We start from the raw sequence: 21,558 nt of genomic DNA, 5'->3' as shown, positions 1-21,558 counted from the left end.
AGCTTCTAACCCCTAGATGACAGTTGTCTCCTGACATTGCAAAACATCCCCTGAGGTTTGGAGAGCAATATTTCCCAAGTTTGGGAACTACGGTTCTTTAATATCTTTATAAATATTGTGAAATAGATACTGGTTCTTTAGTTCTACTACTTTCCTTAGTGTACCCACAAACTTCTCATTTGTTCTTTTTTTTTTAAGATTTATTTATTTATGCATACAAGAGGGTACAGGCCAGAGACGAGGGGGTGAAAGAATTCACCAGAGACAGAGTAGGGAACAGAAAAGGCAGACTGACTGAAATGCACTGCTGAGGGGAGCAGCGGGCGAGACAGGAGAGGTCTGACTTACCACGTGGGTCTCTCCCTGGCTGGCCGGGGATTGAATTTGTACTGCAGAGGCTGCAGATTGCTTCATAGTGGGGTGCTTAACCCGTTGTGCCACCAGGGAGGCCCTCATTAGTTCTTTTTGTCTCAGACTAAATACTATTCCTTGATTCGCTGCCCTCACCTATGAATGACTCCCTGTGCCTCACTCCCTTCTTTCAAAATTCAGGTCAGTTGTCCATCCATCAAGAAAACCTTCCCAGATTAGCCCTGTCTGTCCCTGCCCTTATTCTGAATTTGGCATCATTTTGTATAGCTAGCTAGCTCTCTGAACATCTCTGCTTGATGGTGTACACTTGTCATGTATTTATCTAGATACACTGGTACAACACTTATACATGGGTCTATTTTCCTCTCCTTCTAGCAGGCTCTCCTAGTCACGCTGTCTGAGCAGCATATGTATATCTTTGTGCCTTTTTGTGTTTTGTGCCCTGCATCAAAATAAACAGTGATGACTTACAGAGCACTCGACTTAGCATTTGTGACCTCTGAGATCTGGTTTCTCAAGCAGCTTCCATTTTGGTGGATATTGAGACAGATTTGCAAATCTACAATCATAACTGTGTGTGGTGTGGGTAGGGCCAGCGCCTTGGAGGATGGGTAGGATCTCTTGGGCAAGCAATTTTAGGCAGGAGTGGAAAGTTTCCTTTCTATAAACAGGTAAATCTTCCTTGGAACCTTGAAGTCAGGACTTCGAGAGTCCCGTTTTTCCCTGACATTTCTTTTGTCACTTACCTTCACCCACCAGCAGCTGTTCTCTCTTCCAGATTGCTGCGCCTAGGCATTTCCCACAGGCAGCGTGACCTAGATGTCACGAGGTTTCTCCATGGGGAAAGCAGAGGTATATATGTATATATATGCACACGTGCATGTCGGATTATATGGGGCCAAGCTTTGGCCTTGCTCCTGTTGGAATTTTATTGTTGTGCAATCCCAGCACTTGCTCTCCAGGGTTTCTATGCACCGTGCTGTGTGCTTCACCTACATACTGGAGGCTTGATGATCTTCAGTGGGCTCTTATCACACTGTAGCAAGCTGAGAGCTACAGTGGATAAATAATACTGTCATCGCTGAAGAATGTGGATGGCGGTGTCATCTCCATAGGTGACAGGGCTATCCATCTTAGAGAAAATAGTGACCACTCTCAGGCAGTCATCGATGCTCTATGGCATGTGATGGCTTGATAAAGAGTTAAAGGCATCCCAGTTGGAACACTTTCAAATGACTTTAACCCTCTGGCCATGCTGTAAACCAGAAAGGCTGCAACATACTGTTTGTTTATAAATCAGCCTCCTAGACCATTGTCCCAATGGTTGAATAATGTTTATTCATTCACTGGTAGAGGAAAGCTCAGGCCACAAATGTGAACATGAATGCTTTTCTTTAATAGATGGTGTTATTGCGCTGCACAGTGTCCCTGACTTTTAGATATTTGACTCATAAAGTTTACAGCAACACTTAACTGCATCTGGATTTCACATTGAATTTGGGAAAGGCAAGAATCTCACTGTAATTTGCACTGACTGCCCTGTAATGGAAATTATGGCTTGGGAAAAGTTTCAAATGACGTGTCCATAAACTAAGGAAAAGTTGATCCATTCAAAGGCTGGTTATGTGCAATTGTAGGAGTTTCTTTTGAAAGGGCCATTGCCAACAAGAAATATTTGTTTCAGCAGCTGAAGTAAACTAGCCGTGAGTTAAAAGTTGATCTTTGTAAATTGTTGGTTCATCAAATTCAGTCTTAAAAGTGGAGGGAAAGTTGTGACAAAACTATGCCGGGCTTGTAAGAAAGCTGTAGACATGGTCTGTGTGGAGTGGAGGTCCAGTGTCACAGCTGAATGGTAGCAATGAGATACTTAGGAGGATGAGCAGCCTTTTTAAATGGCCCGAGTGCTGGCCTGTGGGCTCCGGCTGCAGAGCTGCTGTCTTAGCCTTCCTGTAAACTGGATTTGTGTAAGTAGGTATGTCAGGTACACTCCCAAGGCCCAGGTGGCCTGCTCCTTTGCTCCTGCTCCCTGCTTCCTCCTTCCTCACTCCTCTTCCAAGTGTTTGTTATTGTGTCCCTCATTCAAGCTCAAGACTTTCCCTCAATTTCTAGTGGTCATTACTCGACTGCTGGCTCATATTTAAGACCAAGGTAATAAAAAAAATACAAAACTGATGGGAAGCTCTGGATGGAGGCACGGGAAACACTTTTTGACCACTTGACTGTGGGATGATCATTTAATTAGGGCATTGCCAGATGTCAGCATCTGGCAGTCTCTTCTGTATCCACTTAGTCAATCCTCCTGACTGGTTGCCTGTGGTCTTGGCAGCAGTGGAGTAGGCATATTTCCAGTTTAATCCCCCAGTTTTTAGTTCTTTACTCTCTCCCCATCACCGCCATTGTGCTTGGTTTCCAAGTGCGATGTCACTGGGTAATAAACCTTATCAACATCCTCTTTTCAAACCTGAACCGTCCTCTCATTGTTTGCCATACTTGGCACTCTTAAGCCCAGGGTATTACAGCCCCTGACTAGGGAGTCTCCCCCTCTGCAGTCACTAGAGATTGTCATTTCCTACACTCTGAAAGCTGTCTTTCCACTCTTCCAAAACCTTGGTCGAGAATCACTTTTCTGCTGATGTCTTTCTTCCCTTTCTTCCTTCCTTCTAACCCTGTTGAGTTTTTAATTCCTTTATTTCTACTTTAGTGATGCCTTCAGTGGTGAAAGAAACAAACACCTTTGATCAATCTACCATGTTTAACCTAAAGTCTTCCCTTATCCCTTCATAAAATTAGTTTATTCACTCAGTAACTGTCAAGCATCTCCCATATGTCAGACATTGAACTGAGCGCCAGAAAGATGAAAAAGCTGAGATAATTCTGCACCTTTGAGAAGTATAGACGGGGAAGGACATGCCCAGGAAATGCCTCTAGAAAACATAAGTGCAGACAGAGCACCAGGAATGTAGCAGAGAAAGGAGAAGTGATGAATGTTGTAGAAGGCTATGCTGAGTGAGCTCATGTTCGGGCCTATAAGTTCAGCTGTTGGGGGAAGACTGAGAACAGGCTATGCCCATCCATTTTTACCCAGTGATTCCAAAGAGTATTGGGGTATCCAGCCCAGATCTTTAAAATTACTCTTGTGGCTGGGTGGGCCTTGCTTCTCTGGGGGCTTCCAGTACTACAGAGCTCCACTGCCTTCCTGCCCACATCCTCTTGGACCTCCCACTGTTGCCATACACACTTTAAAAAGAGCCTGGTGGTTTGGAGGATATAGAACTTGAAGAAGGCCTTTGGGGGGGGCATGATAACACATGTTCCCCTTACTGCTGCCTCCCAGCCTGCAAATAGCTTATTGCTCATAGAGGTCTGGTTAGTCTTGTTCAGAGGTAGTTTCTGACTTTCTTAAATCATAAGTAATTCCACATATATAAAATCCCAGCAATGTAGCTTAGTAAAAGTGTAGCCAAAGCCCATGAGCTCTTTAATTAGCCTTAGGTAACCCAGGAAGTAACTTTGAGTTTTCAATTAGACTTGAGGATGGCGCTACAAAATGTTACAAGGTGTGTCACAAATCCAGAGACTTGGTTGCCCTTGGCTCCCAGTGCCTCAGTCAGCAAAGCTGATAACCTTGGGCTTTACTGACCGAGCAAAATGGTCTGCTGTGTGCCTTTCCTTGCTCATGGGACAGCTCCTATCGAGAAGGTTCTGGGAGCTTTCCTTGTTACTGCCACCTACCTTGGTTTTTTCCTTGCAGCTTGGCAAGTAATATGAGTCAGTGCTGTAACATCAAACCGTTGGCCATTTAGTCAAACCACAGAATGGTGATAGCTACAGAAAGGTTCCACTTTGTGCCTGTGTCTAGTCCTTACCGTAGAGCCATGCATTCAAAATGTTACCCTGGAATCAGAATGATCAAAGAGGCGCATTGCCATCTACTTTGGAGGACATTGTGTTTTAGAAACTTTGAAGTAAGCTGATGCTGGGATTTCATCACTTGGATATTTTTAAATACATTATAGTATTTGAATTTTTGCAGATTTCAGTCAATGTAATCTCTGCATGTACTACTTAATCTGGATAGCAGGAGGCCAAAAATAGTGTCATAATCTCATAGTGAGTTTTGTGGCTGTATCCAGCCCTGATGATACAAAAGTGGTAGAGCGGGGCTTACGGAGCATCATGTGACTATGAGAAGCGCAAGTATTTCTGTTCTGCAGAGGTGGAATTATCTCTGGGCAATGGTAACCCGTGTTCCAGTTTCACGTTTTTATCTGTGCTATAAACAGAGAAGCCAGAAAAGTACCTCTGAGAGTGTGTGCTATAACCATTGCAATTCGTACCACACTCTTACTGCAGTGACTTATGAGATGTGGGAAAACGTCTCAATAGTATAGTGCATGGAGCTAGGAATTTCTTTTTATTGGATTTACTAATAATCAGCAGATACTGTTGCCCTCTCCCGTTCATTCTGGTGTTTGATTTTGTCTTCACGTCTCACTTCATCCTGCTGTGAAAATCCTAGCTGCTTGTTCCTCTAATCTCCTGTAAAGAGTTTTTAGCATTAGGCAGTGGTCTTTCTGTCAGGGAAGGAGAAATAATGAAGGCAGTTATTAGAGTTGTACTAAATGTGAAGTGCTCAACGGCATCATTAAACCCATAAAATGGCAAGTCGTGATCACCACACCCTAGTCAGCCAGGAAGCACATGAGAGGCTGGTATTTCTTTGTGACCAGCAGCGGACACTCTTCCCCCTAGTAGTTCTTTGTGGGCCTCTTCTGATTTGTGGGCACCACATGCTTAAGTTCGTTTTAAGAACTCAAAGCTTTAATGGATGTTCTAGAGGTTGCCCAAGGAAATGTTTAATTTGAAAAAGATGGTTTAGGCTTGTGAACATCTTTCTGGAGGTTCTGCTTTCTTGTTGGTTACCAGAGTCTGAATTCTAGAAAAAGGAGATTCCTGCCTGAGGTGCTTCTGGTGGACTTTTGGTCATGGAGAGGGTGGCATTTGGAAGCTTCCAGAAATCTGTTCCAACACTCATAATTTGAGAGTAAGTTTAGCAAAGAAGCAAAGTGAAAGGACCGTTTCAAGACCTTGCTTTGTAAATAGAAAGCTGAACATTTTATATTCTATGTGAAGCATTATTACAAGATATAGATTGACTATATCAGTGTCCACACCATTAATTTAAGCATCAGAGAACTAGAATTTTATCTCCACTAATTTCACGCACACGCACACACACACACGCACACACACACACACACACCCCCCGCCCCCCCAAAGAGGTTCTGGAGCATGGCGAAGGAAAGAATTATGAGAGTGTTTGTGTGTGTGTTTACGAATACACTTACACACACAAACTAATAAAAGAAGTCAAGGTAGTTTTTTAAATATTTTAGAAATCATGTAATTTGGAAAACAAAGGAAAGCTTTAGAAATGGTTTGTGGGAATTCTGTTAGACTGAGCATCAGTTACGGGAATAAAGGCAAAAGTGGAAGATGTAAAAATGTTTATTGGCCTCTTAACTCTATTCCCCTTTACACACACATTTTAGACTCAGACTGGTAATCTTTTCTTTCAAAACAGTGTACCTTATGTAATCATGTAACAGATGTCTCTGAAGGAATGAGTTTTAGTGAACCAAGTTCTGACCCCTGTCTCAAAAGCTAAGCTCCTCAATCAGTGCCTAAACTAGAGGTGAAACTGTTTTGGGGGCACTTGAGAAATTATCCCCAGACAATTGTAATCATTGTTTTGTTCTTTCTTATCTTCCTTTGTTTTCATTTTCATGGTTTTCGTCTCCAGTCTCTTGTTTCTGACCTCGTTAAGCACCTAGGAAGACCTTGCAGAATTGGTCTGTCACACACCATTTGCACACACAAAATGCCAGCACAGCATTCCAGTGGACACTTGGGGACCAGGCCTTTTGCCCTGGTGAGCCTCAATCTACAGGCTCTTCTCCAGCAAGCTCGGCCAAGTGCACAGAACTTTGCTGTCAAAAACAGAGATAGACTGGGTTCCAGCAAACTTAGTGTGACTAAGTGTTGTGTTTGACAACTAAGCTTCCCTTGCAGAGTAGTTTCTGGTTGTATCTATAGGCCAGAGGTCTGTGAACAGCCTTCATTTCTTGTGTAATAATTGTAGGAGAGGAAGTGCGGAGTTACTGATCTGTTCTCACTTGCCCTGCCAAAACTTTAAGACCCGACTGGACGGAGCCCTCCAGAGAATCTTTGTCTCTTGTTTCAGAAATTGGCTTTCAAGGACCTGCAATGGCCAAGACCCAGGAAGCAGGATTTCTCAATAGTGTGTCCCTGACATTCTTGGCATAGGAAAAACAATAAAACGAACATGAGATTCTTAACTTTAACAGCAAGAATAAAATTGCCACCACTGTCCAGTTTTCATCTGGGAGTCAGAGGCATTGCAGATTGATTTTCATGCCATCATTTCTGCCACCCATGCTCTGTGCCACTGTGTCTGCACCCCCTACCCCATCATCTGTTATTGCACTTTGGAGCTGGTCTATCTTACATCCACCACGTGCAGTAAACACTTCCTGTACAAAGGTGCTTGAAACAACATCTGTCATTACATCAAAGAAGGTGTTATTGCCAAGTGCAGCTGGAAGAGTTCTAATAATGGCTTTAAATGAGGTTATAATGAAAAGAAATCTGTGTGAAATGTCCAAACCTTTTTCTAAGGCAAAAATGTGCTGTTTTCTCCCTTTCTAGTCCTATTATATCAACATTGCTTTGGCACACGTGTAGCACAATCGTTTTGTGCAGGAGAAGCTTGAGCCTGCATGTCTAGCGGTGAACGTGCACTTTCTGGTGCTGTGTTGGAGGACAATTAGGGGAAGTTGCTATGGTGCTAAATCGTCTCTTCAAGGGGAAACCTCTCTGATGAATGTGGCATTTAGGATTCTGAACCAGCATGAGAATTTCTGATTAAGAGCCTAGGAAAGTTACAATAAACTCATTATACAATTAAAAAAAACAAACTGCCCTTCAGAGTATGAATCCAAGCCCAGAAAAGTGTTCAGTGAGCAAGAACAATACTCAGTAGATTTTCAAATTGATGGAACTTTCCGATGGCAGCTAATTTGTTCCAGCATGGAAGTGAGCATAATTAACAGACTTTTCTTTCTTAGGCCGATTAACCACCGAAAACCATGCCAACATTGTAACTGTAAGCAGTGAAAACCAATATTTATGAGGGGGATTGTGCAAGAGTTTGTGTGACAGATGGACATTTTATCACTGTTGATGTTTGGAATTCCCTTGAAAAGTAATGCAATATCTTGCTGTTAATGAATGAATGGACGAATGATCGTGATTTGCTGGCTGGGTTTTCTTTAAAAAGAGGTACACTAAATTAATCTTTTTCTCTGTTTAGCATCTGTTACTTTGTGTTAGGTAACCTCATATATTCTGATGAAAAACTGAAAAATCATAATTGTGTTTTTATTACAGATACAGATCCACGTGTTTTAGAAAAACAAGAATTACAGCAGCCAACTTATGTTGCCCTCAGTTACATTAATAGGTAAGCCCTTTTCAGAATTTATAGCAACCTCATATCTGCCACATTTGTTTTTTAATTATCTTTTCTTCATAGAGCAAAAAAAAGCTTTCAGTCTGAAAATGTTGACATGAGATTATTTTAATTCAACCTCTACGTGGAATTTTCTTGTTTTTCTGTTGGGGACATGTAGGTTATAGTTTCCCGTGCATATGGCTGAAAGCATGACTGATTTATAAGCTCACTCTGGAAGTATTTTGTATGCGGAGTTAGAATATGCTTTTTTGACTTCGTCGGGCAGTTTGGGAGATTAATGGATTGAAATTTTTATACCATGGGGTGAAGAGGTACTTTATGAATTCAGAACATTGTTAGAATATCAGGATATAACAAACTGAAGTAATTTAATATCAGAAAGGTATTTAGTAGCAGTTCATCTTTTAGTAAAGCATCCCAGCACTGACCCCATCTGTGTAAAGTAACATGAGTTTTTACTGAAAGTGCAAGTGCTAGTACAATTTAGAGAGCAGTGAGACCCTGATATGTCAGGTGTAAACAAGGATTTGGTGTTTCAATCAACTCAGATAATTAAAGGGACAGTAATTTGGGGAGAGAACCTGACATCACCTTACTTTAAGAAAACACGCGTTCTGCCAAGAGAAAAAGGCAAAGCAAATGCAAAACTGATTTGTAATGAGAATGAAAACCCCTCTGCTCGTAATTCAGTGACCAACTTTGCATTGACTGTCCCTTTCATAGAAGGCGGGTGTGTTTCCAGCCTCCTGCAACCAGAGCTGAGGTTCAAGCACTGAAGTGGAAAGCTGATGAATTATCTGTACTGTTGCATTTTCATGCCTTTTTTTTTTTAGAGAACTTACTGAAATCTTGCCTAGATAGAGCTTTGAATTAGTCTTCTATGCTCAGCTTCAAGTTTTCTCATGTAGTATGTTTTTAAGAGTCTTTTAACATAAAGATGTATCTGCATATTTCCTTTGGGCTTTCAACTTGTTTTTCTTCCCTGGATGTGAGGGGAAAAAAATAGTTTTTCATTACGCATAGATAATTTATTAGGACACCTTCAGCATCATATCAGATACAAATAAAGATGTAAATGCTTATCTGGGTTCCCAGTGACGAGCGTGAGTTTAGAAATCTTTAATTACACTAGAATTATATGAATGTAATGTATGTTACTTAGCCTATTAATGTTGAGGAATAGGGTGAACACATTTATAAATTGTGGTATTAAACTTTTAAATAGTGTGTCTATCGTGTTTTGGGTGAAATATGTCACTTGTGTACATATAAATCTATGTAATACTAAGTTTGGTTCAAACACATTTGAGATTTCCACATTTATTATGCCTAATTGCCAACCAGGTTGGAAGCAGGGATCAACTAATTACACAAGTGTTAAAGACAAATTTTATTTGATTATAACAATGTGTTCCCAGCACCCAGACATTATTACTGGTAGCACTTTAACATGTATTAAAAATAAATAGTCACACATTTCACTTTTAACCTAAAACTATACATACAGTTTTGCAACCTGTTCTTTAGTCACTGATGTCTACTTTTCTAGTGCAATACATTTCAATCTAATATCTAGATCATACTCAGGTTTCCCAGGTAGTCTAAATGAGTCCTTGGTGGCTGTTCGCCTAATCCAGAACATTGTGTTCACCTGGATTTTTTGCCACTCCAGTTCTTTAACCTAGCACTGTCCCTTTTATTGACAGTGACTTGTCAGAGGGATGGCCAGTGTTCCATAGAATGCTTCCACCTTCAAGAGTTTTTTAGTTTGTTTTGGGAGGAAGTTTGTGATTTGGAAGGTTCATCTATTTATGAACTATAAGTTAAATCTGGAAATATGTCTCTAAGGGACACAAACTAAATTTAGAGGCCTGAGTAAATAGAGAATTTGCTAGTCAAGTCCCAACTGATAGGAGAGTTGATATATGTAAAAGATGAGTAGTGATTTTTAAATGAAGGACTGTTAGTAGAAGGTTGTGCAGGTTTCTAACAGTGTCACTCAGGGTCCCTTTGTGGACAGTGCCAGGGTCATGGCTTAGTCCTTAACACACAGGAGAAGCTCTGGATGTTTGTTTGTAGGTGGGAAATAAGCACCTACTACTTGAGAGGATGGAGCTAGGACAGCTGCAAGGAGGAAACTCAGTAGCCCAAAGAGGAAAGACACACTAAACTGAGGTTTTTTTGTGGGGTTTTTTTTGTTGTTGTTGTTTTTTGTGGGACCCTCACCGGTGGACGGGGAACGAACCGGCGCTGCAGAGGCTGCGGGCAGCCTCGCAGCCCAGTGCTCAACCGCTGCGCCACCAGGGGAGGCCTAAACTGAGTTTTAAGGGCCTTTGATCCAGAAAAAAAACATGTTGAAATTCACATGAAGCCAGTACAGATCTAAGAAGAGAGTTATAAGGGCTAGGGTAGTGTAAAAGAAAGTCAGTTTGACAGCAATATCCTGAATATAGCAGAAGAGAGTACTATTAAAAATATTAAGTTAAACAAATTTTGTTCTTAAACCTCACAGGGAAATACTCTAATTTTGCTGAGCAGTGAAGAAAGGGGAAAAAAGTGAATATTTCTCTGTTCCTCTAATTGTTTAAACAACTCTAATGTTTATGTGGGTATCTCAAGATTGAGAAGACACTTTCTGGCAATAGGCTGAAATGAACAGTTAGGAATGGAGCTAGCTATTTGGATTCTAAAAAGGAATTGACTAGAAACTGGTACCTTTATTTTTAAATTGCTCTCCTCTGAACAGAAAATGTTGAAGACACCTTTAATTCCTTTCATAGTAGATCTGTAACAACATGAGAAAATTTTAAAATATCTAGTTTGATGAGAATGAAAAACTGAATTAGTGAGCGTTGTGGGAACAGATCTGGGGAGGGGGAAATATCTGAATTTTAAGGATAGGAAACCTATTCTGTTAATTGTTGTAATGTGAAGAATAATATCAAGTTCATATAATGGGAAATTTAATTGCGCAGTGCGACTAATACACCTCTAGAAAAACATAAAGGACAAGATGAAAGGCTAGAGTTTGAGAGAATATAGAATAAATAATAGAGGTAACATAATACTTTTATGCCTTGAACTCTATTCTAAGCATTTTTACATTGCTTATTTCATTTAATTTTCACAATAACCATAGGACAAAGTATCATGATTTTCATTTTACATATATGGAATTTGAGATTTAGGAATTAATTGCCCTTGGTCCCCAGTTTGTACCTAGGGGCACATTGGGTTTAAACTTCTGCAGTTCAGCTCCAGAGCTTAGTATCTAGATCATAGATATTATATTTGATATAATATTGGTATCACAGTGAACCTGATCACTGTGTGGCTTGACTTGTTAGAATATCAGAAAATAGGGCCTCCCTGGTGGTGCAGCGGTTGAGCACTGGGTAGCGAAGCTGCCCGCAGCCTCTGCGGCACCGGTTCGTTCCCCGGCTGCTCCCCGGCCACCAGAGGAGGGTCCCACATGGCGCGCAGACCTCTCTTGCCGCCCGCTGCTCCCCTCAGCAGTGTACTTCGGTCCTTCTGTCTGTCCTGCTCCCCGCTCTGGCTCTGGTGAATTCTCTCACCCTCCCGCGCTTCTGACTGTACCCAGTGCTTGTATGTATAAATCAATCAATCAATCAATCAATCTTTAAAAAAAATAAAGTAATATTGATGTTTTCAAATCAACCCTAGTTTTTAAAAAAAAAAAAACAGTTTTTTGTGCAAGATATAAATATCATACCTAGGCATAAATTAGTACATTCTTACATTTCTTTCATTTGTTACTTAGTGAAAATGAAAGACTCATATTCCTAAACTTACAGCTCTGCTTTAATCCTCTTCGTAAGACTCCTTGCACTGCTTGGTACAGTAGTATTTAGGTTTGACCTCTGCTTAAAATGGGTTTTTATTTAGCTTAGTGCTTGCAATTAAAATTAAATAGCAAATGCTAAAATGGGTTTCATAGAACAGTGATTCCAGAGGCTATGTATGTGCCAGCTTCTGTTCTTCTCTCTCTCTCTCTCTCTCTCTCTCTCTCTCTCTCTCTCTCTCTCTCTCTCTCTCTCTCTCTCTCCCTCCCCCAACCTCCCTCATTTTCTCAAAAGGTTCTGGGGTCAATTAAATTTGGGAAATTCTGTGATAAAGAAATCAATTTTATTTGTCAGATCCTCTCCTGTGCTGACACAAATTTGAAATCTGAGAGGACTAATACAATTCTCATATGTACCTGATCCCAGAGCACTTTTTCATGACACATCTGATGGGACAAGTTCTTTATATACCAGATGGGACTCACCAGAGTAATTATCACTTCCACCCACATCCTCAACCTCCCCCAAGGAACTCTGGAGCCTTTTATTCAGAATAGCATTCTGTTGTTTCTGATTCAAAATGCAGATCACTCTGTTATCATGGGGAAGTGTGGAAAAGTAGGGCAAAACTGTGCCTTTGTGTGCTTACTCAGTTTCTACGTTTCCTTAGTACTGATCTGTTTACTTCTCACAAGCTGCTCTGTTTCCATCTATTAAAAATAAAACTTCTTTTTGGCTTAGAAACTGTCCGTTTCCACCCCCCCCCCACACACACACACACTTTTCCAATATAGCTCTTTTCCGTCTGAGAAAGAACAATGCAGTGGTTAAGAGTATGCAAGTGATATTGAGGACAGACATTTTCTGTATTGAAAAGTGACTTTTCAATAAGTATTGAATGAGTGAATGATTGTGGGTGAATTTGTGTATGAATATATGACAGAATGAAGAAATGATTCTAGAGACCCTAAAGATACTTCTATGAGAAACTAGGAGCTTCTACTACCCACATGCATTGAGAGGGTTACGTCAGGAAAATTCAGTGTTGTACAACTTTTATTCAACATCCATAGGAACACAGATTTAAAATAATACTAAATGATGATTGTAACTGTTTCTCTCATCATAAACAATGGACAAATCAGTGAGATAATTTTCCAGGCTCCGGACAATAGGCTGTATAAAACCATGATCCCCAAGAGAAAGGAAACCTAGTGTGCACTGTAGTCATGTTCCTCACTGCCTGAAAACAATTTCCTTACTGTAATAGGGTGATCCTTACTGTAATAGGGTGAACTAGCACACAAGTACAGCTCAACACACCCACTGACCTGACGAGAGAGGTCAGAGTTGTCAGCTAAAGCTGCTGGAATATATAGCCGTGGGACTAGAGATGAGGGGTTTGTGCAGAAAGTAGTTCCAAAAGTCTCTATGAGCGTCTTTATGAGCCCATGAGTAAGAATGGGCTGCACATGCTCAGGATAAGGCTGAGTCTTATCTTGTTATTGTAATAACGCTGAGTCTTACCAACACAACTGTTATTGGGGTGAGAATGAAACAGCAAGACCAGAGGTCAACAGTGCAGGGAGATGTTACATTTAGCCTAGCAGCATGGAAACAATGCATTAACACCCTAATCATCCAACTGAGATACCAGAAGGACTTCAAATTAGAAATAAGGACTTTGTTTGTTGTAGCCCACTCTATAAAAGTTTCCCTAACAACACCTAAAACCAAGCTCCCATAAGATCTTCAGAGGAAACAGAATCTGGAGGTGAGCTCCGACAACTTAGAAGGTCTTGGGAAACACTTTGAGCCTGACACAGACTTGTTCTAATAAAGTATAAGTCTGCTCAAGTTCAAGTTCAGTATGATCAGCCAGAAATTGAAATGCCTTTTAGAACAAAAATCATTAGTCTTCATACAGGTGAATCACACAATGTCTAATATACAATAAAAAATTACTAGACAGGAAATTATTACATATGGACAAGAGGAATAGTCAATAGTCTCCCTCCATGAGAATGCCCATGTGTTGCAGTGAGGAAACAAAGACTTGAAAGCAGTCACTAAAAAATGTGTTCAAGTCCTTAAAGGAAAAATATACTAAATAAGAAATTGTTTTGAATGAAAACAAAATCAGTCTGGATGCTTTTTTAAACTCTTCATACCAAAATGTGAACTGCTTAATGAAAGCTTTCTTCTTCTTTCCCGCTTTTATTCCCACTCCAAAACCTCACCTAATCCCCCTGAACCCTTACTCTTGCTGTTTCAGTTGGACTCATTTTTGCCAGATTATATAGTCAGTAATAAAAAATACTGTAATTAGCTGAGTGTGTGCTGGTTTTCTATTTATTTTATACAAACAAGCCTGAAGGGTTTGATTTTTTTTTTTTTTAATCTAACAGCAGTAGTTTGGGTTTTTTTTTTTTCCCTCTTCATAAAACCACCTGTTTGTGGTCTTCTGAGAGCAGTTCTATTTATTTTAGTATATTCCCCTCCTTTGTCCACCAGAACTGAAGTCCTATTTGCCTTAACCTCAGACTGAAGTTTGTGGCCTAATGCCTGCCATAAACATGTTGCATGTTCTTAGATCTCAAACACCAGACGTCGTGCTACCATTTTCATAGCCTATGTTTTATGGACATCAGTTGAAACAAAGCCAAGATGGCTGCCTGCCAGATTTTCCTTGTAATATCTCTAACCTGATTTGGCCTGCTCATTGTGTTTTGCAAGAACCATGCACTCTCAAGGGACACTGGGAAGCTGGAAAGAGAGCCCTTATGTGACATTTTGGCTTGCTCCCATAGAACTAGTTTGAGCTGCTGGCAAAATACACGTGGTAGGAGAGGTAAATCTTGGCAGACCTGGGTGATATGATTCGCTTGTTAGATGCTGGACCTTATTTGTAACTTCTTGCTTATAGTTTAAGGAAAATCAATATTTTAAAACAAGTTGCTTATAATACCCAAATCATCTCAGGTCATTTTTCCCTTATGTCCATCCATTAGTATTAATCATCTTTTTATGCATCTTTAGTCCAGTTCAAAGCTACATTTCATTTTGTGAAAATCTTTGAATTTATTACAGGTCAGTAGTCAGTGATATTGAAACCATCTACAAACATACTTATTTCCTATTTTTTTCTCCTTTGTAGAAATCCATTTCTTGGACTTTGTCCTAAGCTACTTTCAATGTCTGCAGCTGTGACATTTTTCCATTGATCAGAATTTCCAGTGTCACCTCTGCTTGTGCCCTGTCCCTGGTACCATGTTTGTCTTGAGACATCTGGGATTGCAGTCTTTCCTGCCTCCAACACTCCTTGCTTGCCTCAACATTCGGTGTTTGCTAAATTAATTTCCTTGGCCTTATGACCTTGCCTGCTCATTATCTTCAATCTCTGCCTCAGATAAATCTCAGCTTCTCTGCTCGACTAGCTGTTGAGAATGGTTGTAGAAACGTGCTTAGCAATGTGATTCTTCCCACTACAAACACAACCTTTCCGACCTCAGCTGCACCTTCAAGACTGTCTCATAACCCTTTCATACCTAGTATATATATCTACATTATATATACCTTGTGTATATATATTTACTTAGTAGAATCTAAGACAGTTCTCTTCCCTCTCCCATCTATGGTTTCCTCTCACATTTACAATAAAAGCAAAACTCCACACCATGGCCGGGTGACACATCCCCCAAGCCCCTGGAACATCCTCTGCTCCAGAGCCCAGAACACAAGTGGCTCATCCTGCTCTGAGGCTCTTGTCCTTGCTGGTCCCTCTGCATATGCTCACCCTCCAGTCAGAGTTGCAGTTGGCTTCCTCTCTTCTTTCTGGTGTCCAATCAGATGTCACCCACACAACAGGTCTTCCCTGACTGCCGAATGAAAGAGTTCACCCCTCTTTATGCCCTGCTCAGCTGTCTTGTTTTTCATGGCGCTTGCCACCGCCTGAAATTACACTGTTGAATTGTTTGGCTGTTGATTAGCTGTCTCCTCCTGGAGAATGTGAGCTCCGTAGGGTCAGGGACTTAGTTTATCTTAGACATCACTATATCCTCAGCTCCTAGAACAGTGCCTGTTACACAGTAGGTGTGCAAAAATTGTTTCAAATATATGTGTGAATAATAGTTGCACAGATGTGTGTATTGTGTTGCCCTCCCAGGGCAAGTTTTACTCATCTGTGTCCTGCCTCTTCACACTTGACTGTATGGATAGTACTTCACTTATGGTATGAAATTAAAACAAGGACTACTGTGCATAGTGGTGAATTTTAACGCAAGGGATGACCTCGGAGATCCCCCCGTCTTCCACCACCGTACAGATTTACAAAATGACTCAAGGCACTACCCCTCTTATTTCACTTGGAAATTCAGATCACTGGCAGTAATCTACTTGATTTATCGTTTTCCCCTTATGTGCAGCACCTTGGAGTTAATTAAGGAGGTCATGAATCTTCCCTCTGTAGCTCTAGCTCACTCCCACTTGCAGGATACTCTCATATTGCTGAGACTGTTGATTTGGGACTCAAGTTGAAACATTACTTAATTTTCTCACATTGAAGTTCATTATACTGAGCCTACAGACTAGTCTTGCCTTTGAAGGCCCCTTCACTGGCAAGCTTTTAAAATTGCTCCATGTTCCCACTTTCTAAATAACCGGTTCTCATTTCCGCCACTGTCACCAGGACCTTGCCCATTGGCTCAAAACAGTGCATCTAGGTCAGCCCATGTCCCCAGAAAGACCTCTCCAGCTTCAGCCATGATGTAGACTCTTCCCCCGGAGCTTCTCATCTCTGTTCTGTGCATAGATTGTTCCAGCAGTTAGCACTCTGGACTTAGAAAGAACATCTACACAGCCATTATACCTCACCAAGACACAGGCCATCTAACCCAAGCAAATGAACATAGTTTAGTATTACGAAAGCATTAACCTAAAATCCATAAAAGACCAAAGCTGAACTTTGTCATAATTGTCATGTTAAGGAAGAATGAAATGATACGCAATCCAGAAAATTGCTTCCCCTGTTGCATTTTCAAGACAGGTAAGCTTCTGTTAGGTGAATACCATCTATAATCTTCACCGTTAGCCTGTATCATAGCTCTTCTCTCCCTTTAATGCCTCCAATAGTGAATTCCCAGGTAGGTGTGAGCACATATGGCCTTCTGTGTGCTTGAGATCCCATTAGCAAGCTGGTGATATTTGTGGACTAGCTCCCAAAATAATGCTTTTAGGGCCTCCCTGGTGGCCTAAGGGATTGAGCACCGCACTATGAAGCAATCCACAACCTTTGCAGCATGAGTTCTATCCCTGGCCGGCCAGGGAGCAACCCAAATTGCGCAGCAGACCTCGCCTGTCTAGCCTGCTGCTCCCTTCAGCAGTGTATTTCAATTAGTCTACCTGTTCTGTTCCCTACTGTCTCTGGTGAGTCCTCTCACCCCCTGCCTCTATGGCCTGTATCCCAGTTCTTTTTTGCATAAATAAATCTTTTTTAAAAATAATAATGCTTTTAAGTTCATAAGTTAAAATATATAGGATTATAGATAAGACAATTATGTTAAAATGCAGTTGTCAAAATATTAAAATTGTGAATTTGTGATATGTAACCCATGCTTCACACTTAAGGTCTTACATTAAAAAACTGTGGTGCTGGGTTAATAGCTTCTGTAATCTCAAATTAGTGATGAGTATAAACAATATTTTTGAATCTACAGTGGCACTGTGATATCAAAATATCTATGACTGCTACAGTGCAAATGTAGATACTGTAAAAATACTGTGATAATAGCCTATAGTCATAATTGAAGCAAAGAATACATTTTAGATGTTAGTGAATGAAAAAATGTAAAGTTTTTTTTTTCATCCAAGCTCATAGAGTTTCTGAATTCTACACATAACCCCTTTGGGCAGACAAACCCCAGCTAGTATCACCCTCTCTAGGTCTCAGTCAATACTTAGCTTTTAGAGGTGGGTACAGACCCAGAGTTAAGCAATTTTAAAGTCTTTGCTTTTCCTTACATGTTATGATGCCTCCCCACACTAACAAATTGCTTTCCACAAGTACTTCACACATTTTATATGTCATCACTCTGCCCTGTGGAGTAAGTAAATGCCAGAAACAAATTTTAAAGATAAAAGGTGTTTAACCCTTTTTATTTTGCAAAGATTTCATAAATAGTTCCAAATACCTGATTTCTTGTTTCTCTTTTTCTCCACTGAGTCACAGTTCTGCTGTAAACTTTGCTCTTACCTTATCTTTTACAGTTGTCCAAGAAATTCAGTGACTTGCCCAAGTTCACACAGCTAAGAAAATTACAAACTTGGGAATTGTACTCCCATGTCTTTACATTGTTTATCCCTGCTCTTATTCTTCTGGATTGCCCTGACACTAATATTTTAAAAAAAATGTCAGATGATTTCTCTTAAAATCCACAGAATCCAGGCATGTCCAGGATATGGTCCACAGTTGCTAATCTCCAACTCCATTACTGCCTCTAGTACGCTGCCTCTAAAAACCCACAAAGTTCTTCAATCAGAAATGCAGGCCATGTCCAGTTACCAGACTTGAGCACGTTTCAAGCACTAGCCTGTATTTTATGTCATTGTCTCCAGTTGCTGATAAAACCAAACAACAAGCAAGAAGGATTTTTTCATTCTACCCTAATGAGCAGGTGGTAATTTAGTCTCTGGTCGGTGTGTTCATGTCAGTCCTGTCCCAAGAGCTTTTTCCCTTGTTTGATGCAAGTTCATGTGTTTTCCTTGTTGCTAAGGCTATAAATGTGATGTTCTACAAGCAGAAGGATTTGCAGAGAAACCTTCCAAGGGGCTTCCATCTTCTGTGATCACTGAAGTTTCCCTGTAGATTTAGGTGATGGCATGGCCCTGTGTAGTTTACAGATGGTAGGCGGGCATGCAATCAGTTCTTGCCAGCTCCTTCGCTCTGCTAATGAGCTAGGATGCAGAATGCCAGGACCAGAAATTGGATCTGGCTTTTTGAGTTGTCCCTGCCTTCCTCAATGTCTGGGTACGTCTTTTCTTGACTATGCTACACTAACAGACAGTTTCAAGTTGAGAGTGTTTAGCAACAGTTAGTAGTTGTTCCTCTTGGAAAGCACACTATCATCTTGGCAAATTATGTGCTTGCCACTTCATATCAGCTGCTGCCCTGGTTTGCCTTTTTCCCAAACTAAGGTTAGCTGCAAAGGCTAGATGGTGTCATCATCCTTACACCTACAGGTATAATATTCAGTGGCAGTGTGTGCCAACTATAGATGCTTCTAAACTTCTGGGGAAAATAGAATCCATTGTTAGTGCCTACATGACATTTTTTCCATCTTCACTATTGGGTTGGGTTCTTCAGAACAAATAAAGTGGGATGCTGCTGAAACTATTCTTCATTGTGCCCATGCAAATGTCCACTCTTTCCTCATTGCCTATTTTATCATCATGTTCACTACCACTGAGATTCAGTGACCTGTAATTCTCTTGGACCAAACAAATATGATGAAAAGTTGGTTACTCTGTTGCATTAGTATTTACTAGATAATAGCAATACTTTGGAAGATTGAAACTCAAATGCTTTTAATAATAAAGGCACATTTTACTCTTAGCTCTTTTACCCTTCTTTGAAAAAAGTTCCTTCTGGTCTTTGGCATAGATTTCTCTATTGCTGAGGCATCTCGTTCTTATTTTTTAAGGCACATTTGTAGCGATTTGCTTTCCTCAGAAATAAGAATAGCTTTATTATCTTTTCCTGGGAACAAAAGAAGTGTACCTAGATATCCATGTGCATATAAGGAAAGTGTGAAGTGCATAGAGGTGAACTTAAAAATTATTGTAATGGAGGCTTAAATCATTCTGAAATCTTAAATGCTGCAAACATTAAATAGTTGCAGTCAATGAAAGATAAAAGAGAAATAAAAATCACCTGTACCTCTCCCACTATGTACAGGAATACCACTGTTAGTCATTAATGTATAAAATATATTAATATGTATTAATTAATCTACAAACAATACAGCAGCGAGCAGCCTATGCTTACATCTTTTGCACACTAGTCCAGTTATTCCCTTAGGAGAAATTCCCATCAGGGGAATTGCTGAGTCTACAGATGTATACAGCTGAAATTTTAATAAATTTCACCAAAGAGTCTTCTAGAAATAGACCCAGTTTTGTGTTTTGTTACCTACAGTGGGGATTAAGACTCTTCTGAATCTTTGCCAGAGCTAGAAAGATCATATACCATTTGTGATTTTCATCAATTTGATTCACTCTCATTAAAATATTTTCTCTTTACAAAAGCTATATGTATCTCATCATGGAAATATTGTAAAATTAAGAAGATAATGACATGCTTTAAATCTTTCCACCCAGAGTCAACCATGGTGAATGTTTCTGGGTATTTCCTTCTAGCAGTTTTTCTTTACATATTTTTCCAGAATCATACCACATATAAAATTTTGTCATGCACTTTTCTCACTTATTTTCTGAGCACTTTTTGTCTTTAATTTTTTATCATTTAGCAGTGTTATTGCCTAGAACTTATTTGACCATTTCCTGATGTGGGTTCTTGGATTGTTTTCCATTTTTCACTGCTGTAAATGATGCCAGGGTTCTCTATGACATATTTGTAGAACTGGAACTGAAGAGTGTGTGTACTTTTAACACTGATCCTGATTGTCTAATTAGCACAAAAAGGATATAATCATTTTTATTCTTACCAGTGGTGAACAGGAATATTACTGAATATTTCACTCTTTCCTTGTTGGCATTAGGAATTACAATTTTTTAAACTTTTGCAAATTAATTTTAAAATATCCATACCTGGTATTTATGCATAATGATAAATTTCAGCTTCTGTCACAGGGCCTTGACACAATCGGAACAGTACTAGATCTTCTCAGAATGAAGGCAGCATATAATTTCCAAGCTGTCTCCTAGAATTCCTTCCAAAAAGGATACTGAATATGAGATCCAGATTGAAGCTAAGATTGTAACTCCAGTCCCCATAGAACTATGATCAAATCATTCATACAAAATTATTTGTTTGAATTTGAAACTGAGTAACTAGGTAAAATCTGTATGATTCCTGAGGAAAAAAGATCATCTTATGTTCTGATTTGTCCCTCCCTTTTCACCATTTGTGATCTATCTGTGAAATCACAAAGAATAGGGAACCAGATAAAAGAGGGTAGGAAGAGAGAGAAGATGTTCCTTGAGTTCTGTTCCTTTCTCTTTTCAACAGGCCCTCCCTCCGCCCCTGTTCACTCTCAACCTCCCAAAATGAGCATATGTCTGAGGTGAGAGACTAAATAAGAAGTGGAAATTGGGCCTTTTCAAATGTCCTAGTTTAGAATCTATATAGACCAAGTCCCTAGATCTGTGAAATCAGCATCATCTTGTAGTTAAGCGTGAGTGCCCATCAGTTTTCTTTGCCTGGACTTAAGCAGCTAGAGGGTTAAGCCACTACCTCATCTTTGCTGCTTGTTCTGCTTCTTTGCAAGTTACCAGATAAGAATCCCAGACCTGTAAAGGAATTAGGAAAGAACTTTGCAAGCAGGGTACCACAGGAAGGTCAGACAACCAGGATCTTCCCTTGAGAATTTCCTAAGAATTTTGTTTATTCAAAAGCTTCAACTAATATAAAAGCGTGAAAATAAACCTGCCTTTCCCACCAGAGAGATTTAGCCCCCAGTGGTGATTGTTATGGACTGTGTTATCTTGCTTCTCCTCTGTACTTACAGAGGATCAGAAAAGGGATAATGCAGTTTATGGACTTCGTCTCGTTACAGGCATGGCCACATTCCACACAACATCAGTGCCCCTGCC

The 21,558-nt window shown here is 40.1% G+C and overlaps 1 protein-coding gene across 1 annotated transcript in view; it reads left to right on the top strand.

Annotated features, from left to right (window-relative positions):
• JAZF1 (JAZF zinc finger 1) overlaps positions 1 to 21,558 on the top strand; it is a gene marked incomplete at both ends in the record, with an annotated part of 304,750 nt that overhangs the window by 168,592 nt on the left and 114,600 nt on the right. The window contains one exon of the mRNA XM_084229388.1: positions 7,843 to 7,915. Coding sequence (XP_084085514.1) covers positions 7,843 to 7,915 — 73 coding nt within the window. The remainder of the gene's footprint in view (positions 1 to 7,842; positions 7,916 to 21,558) is intronic.

The sequence above is a fragment of the Talpa europaea genome (genome assembly GCF_964194135.1).
Source record: "Talpa europaea genome assembly, chromosome: 3".
NCBI lineage: Eukaryota > Metazoa > Chordata > Mammalia > Eulipotyphla > Talpidae > Talpa > Talpa europaea.
This window is presented reverse-complemented; position numbering and strand designations above follow the sequence as displayed.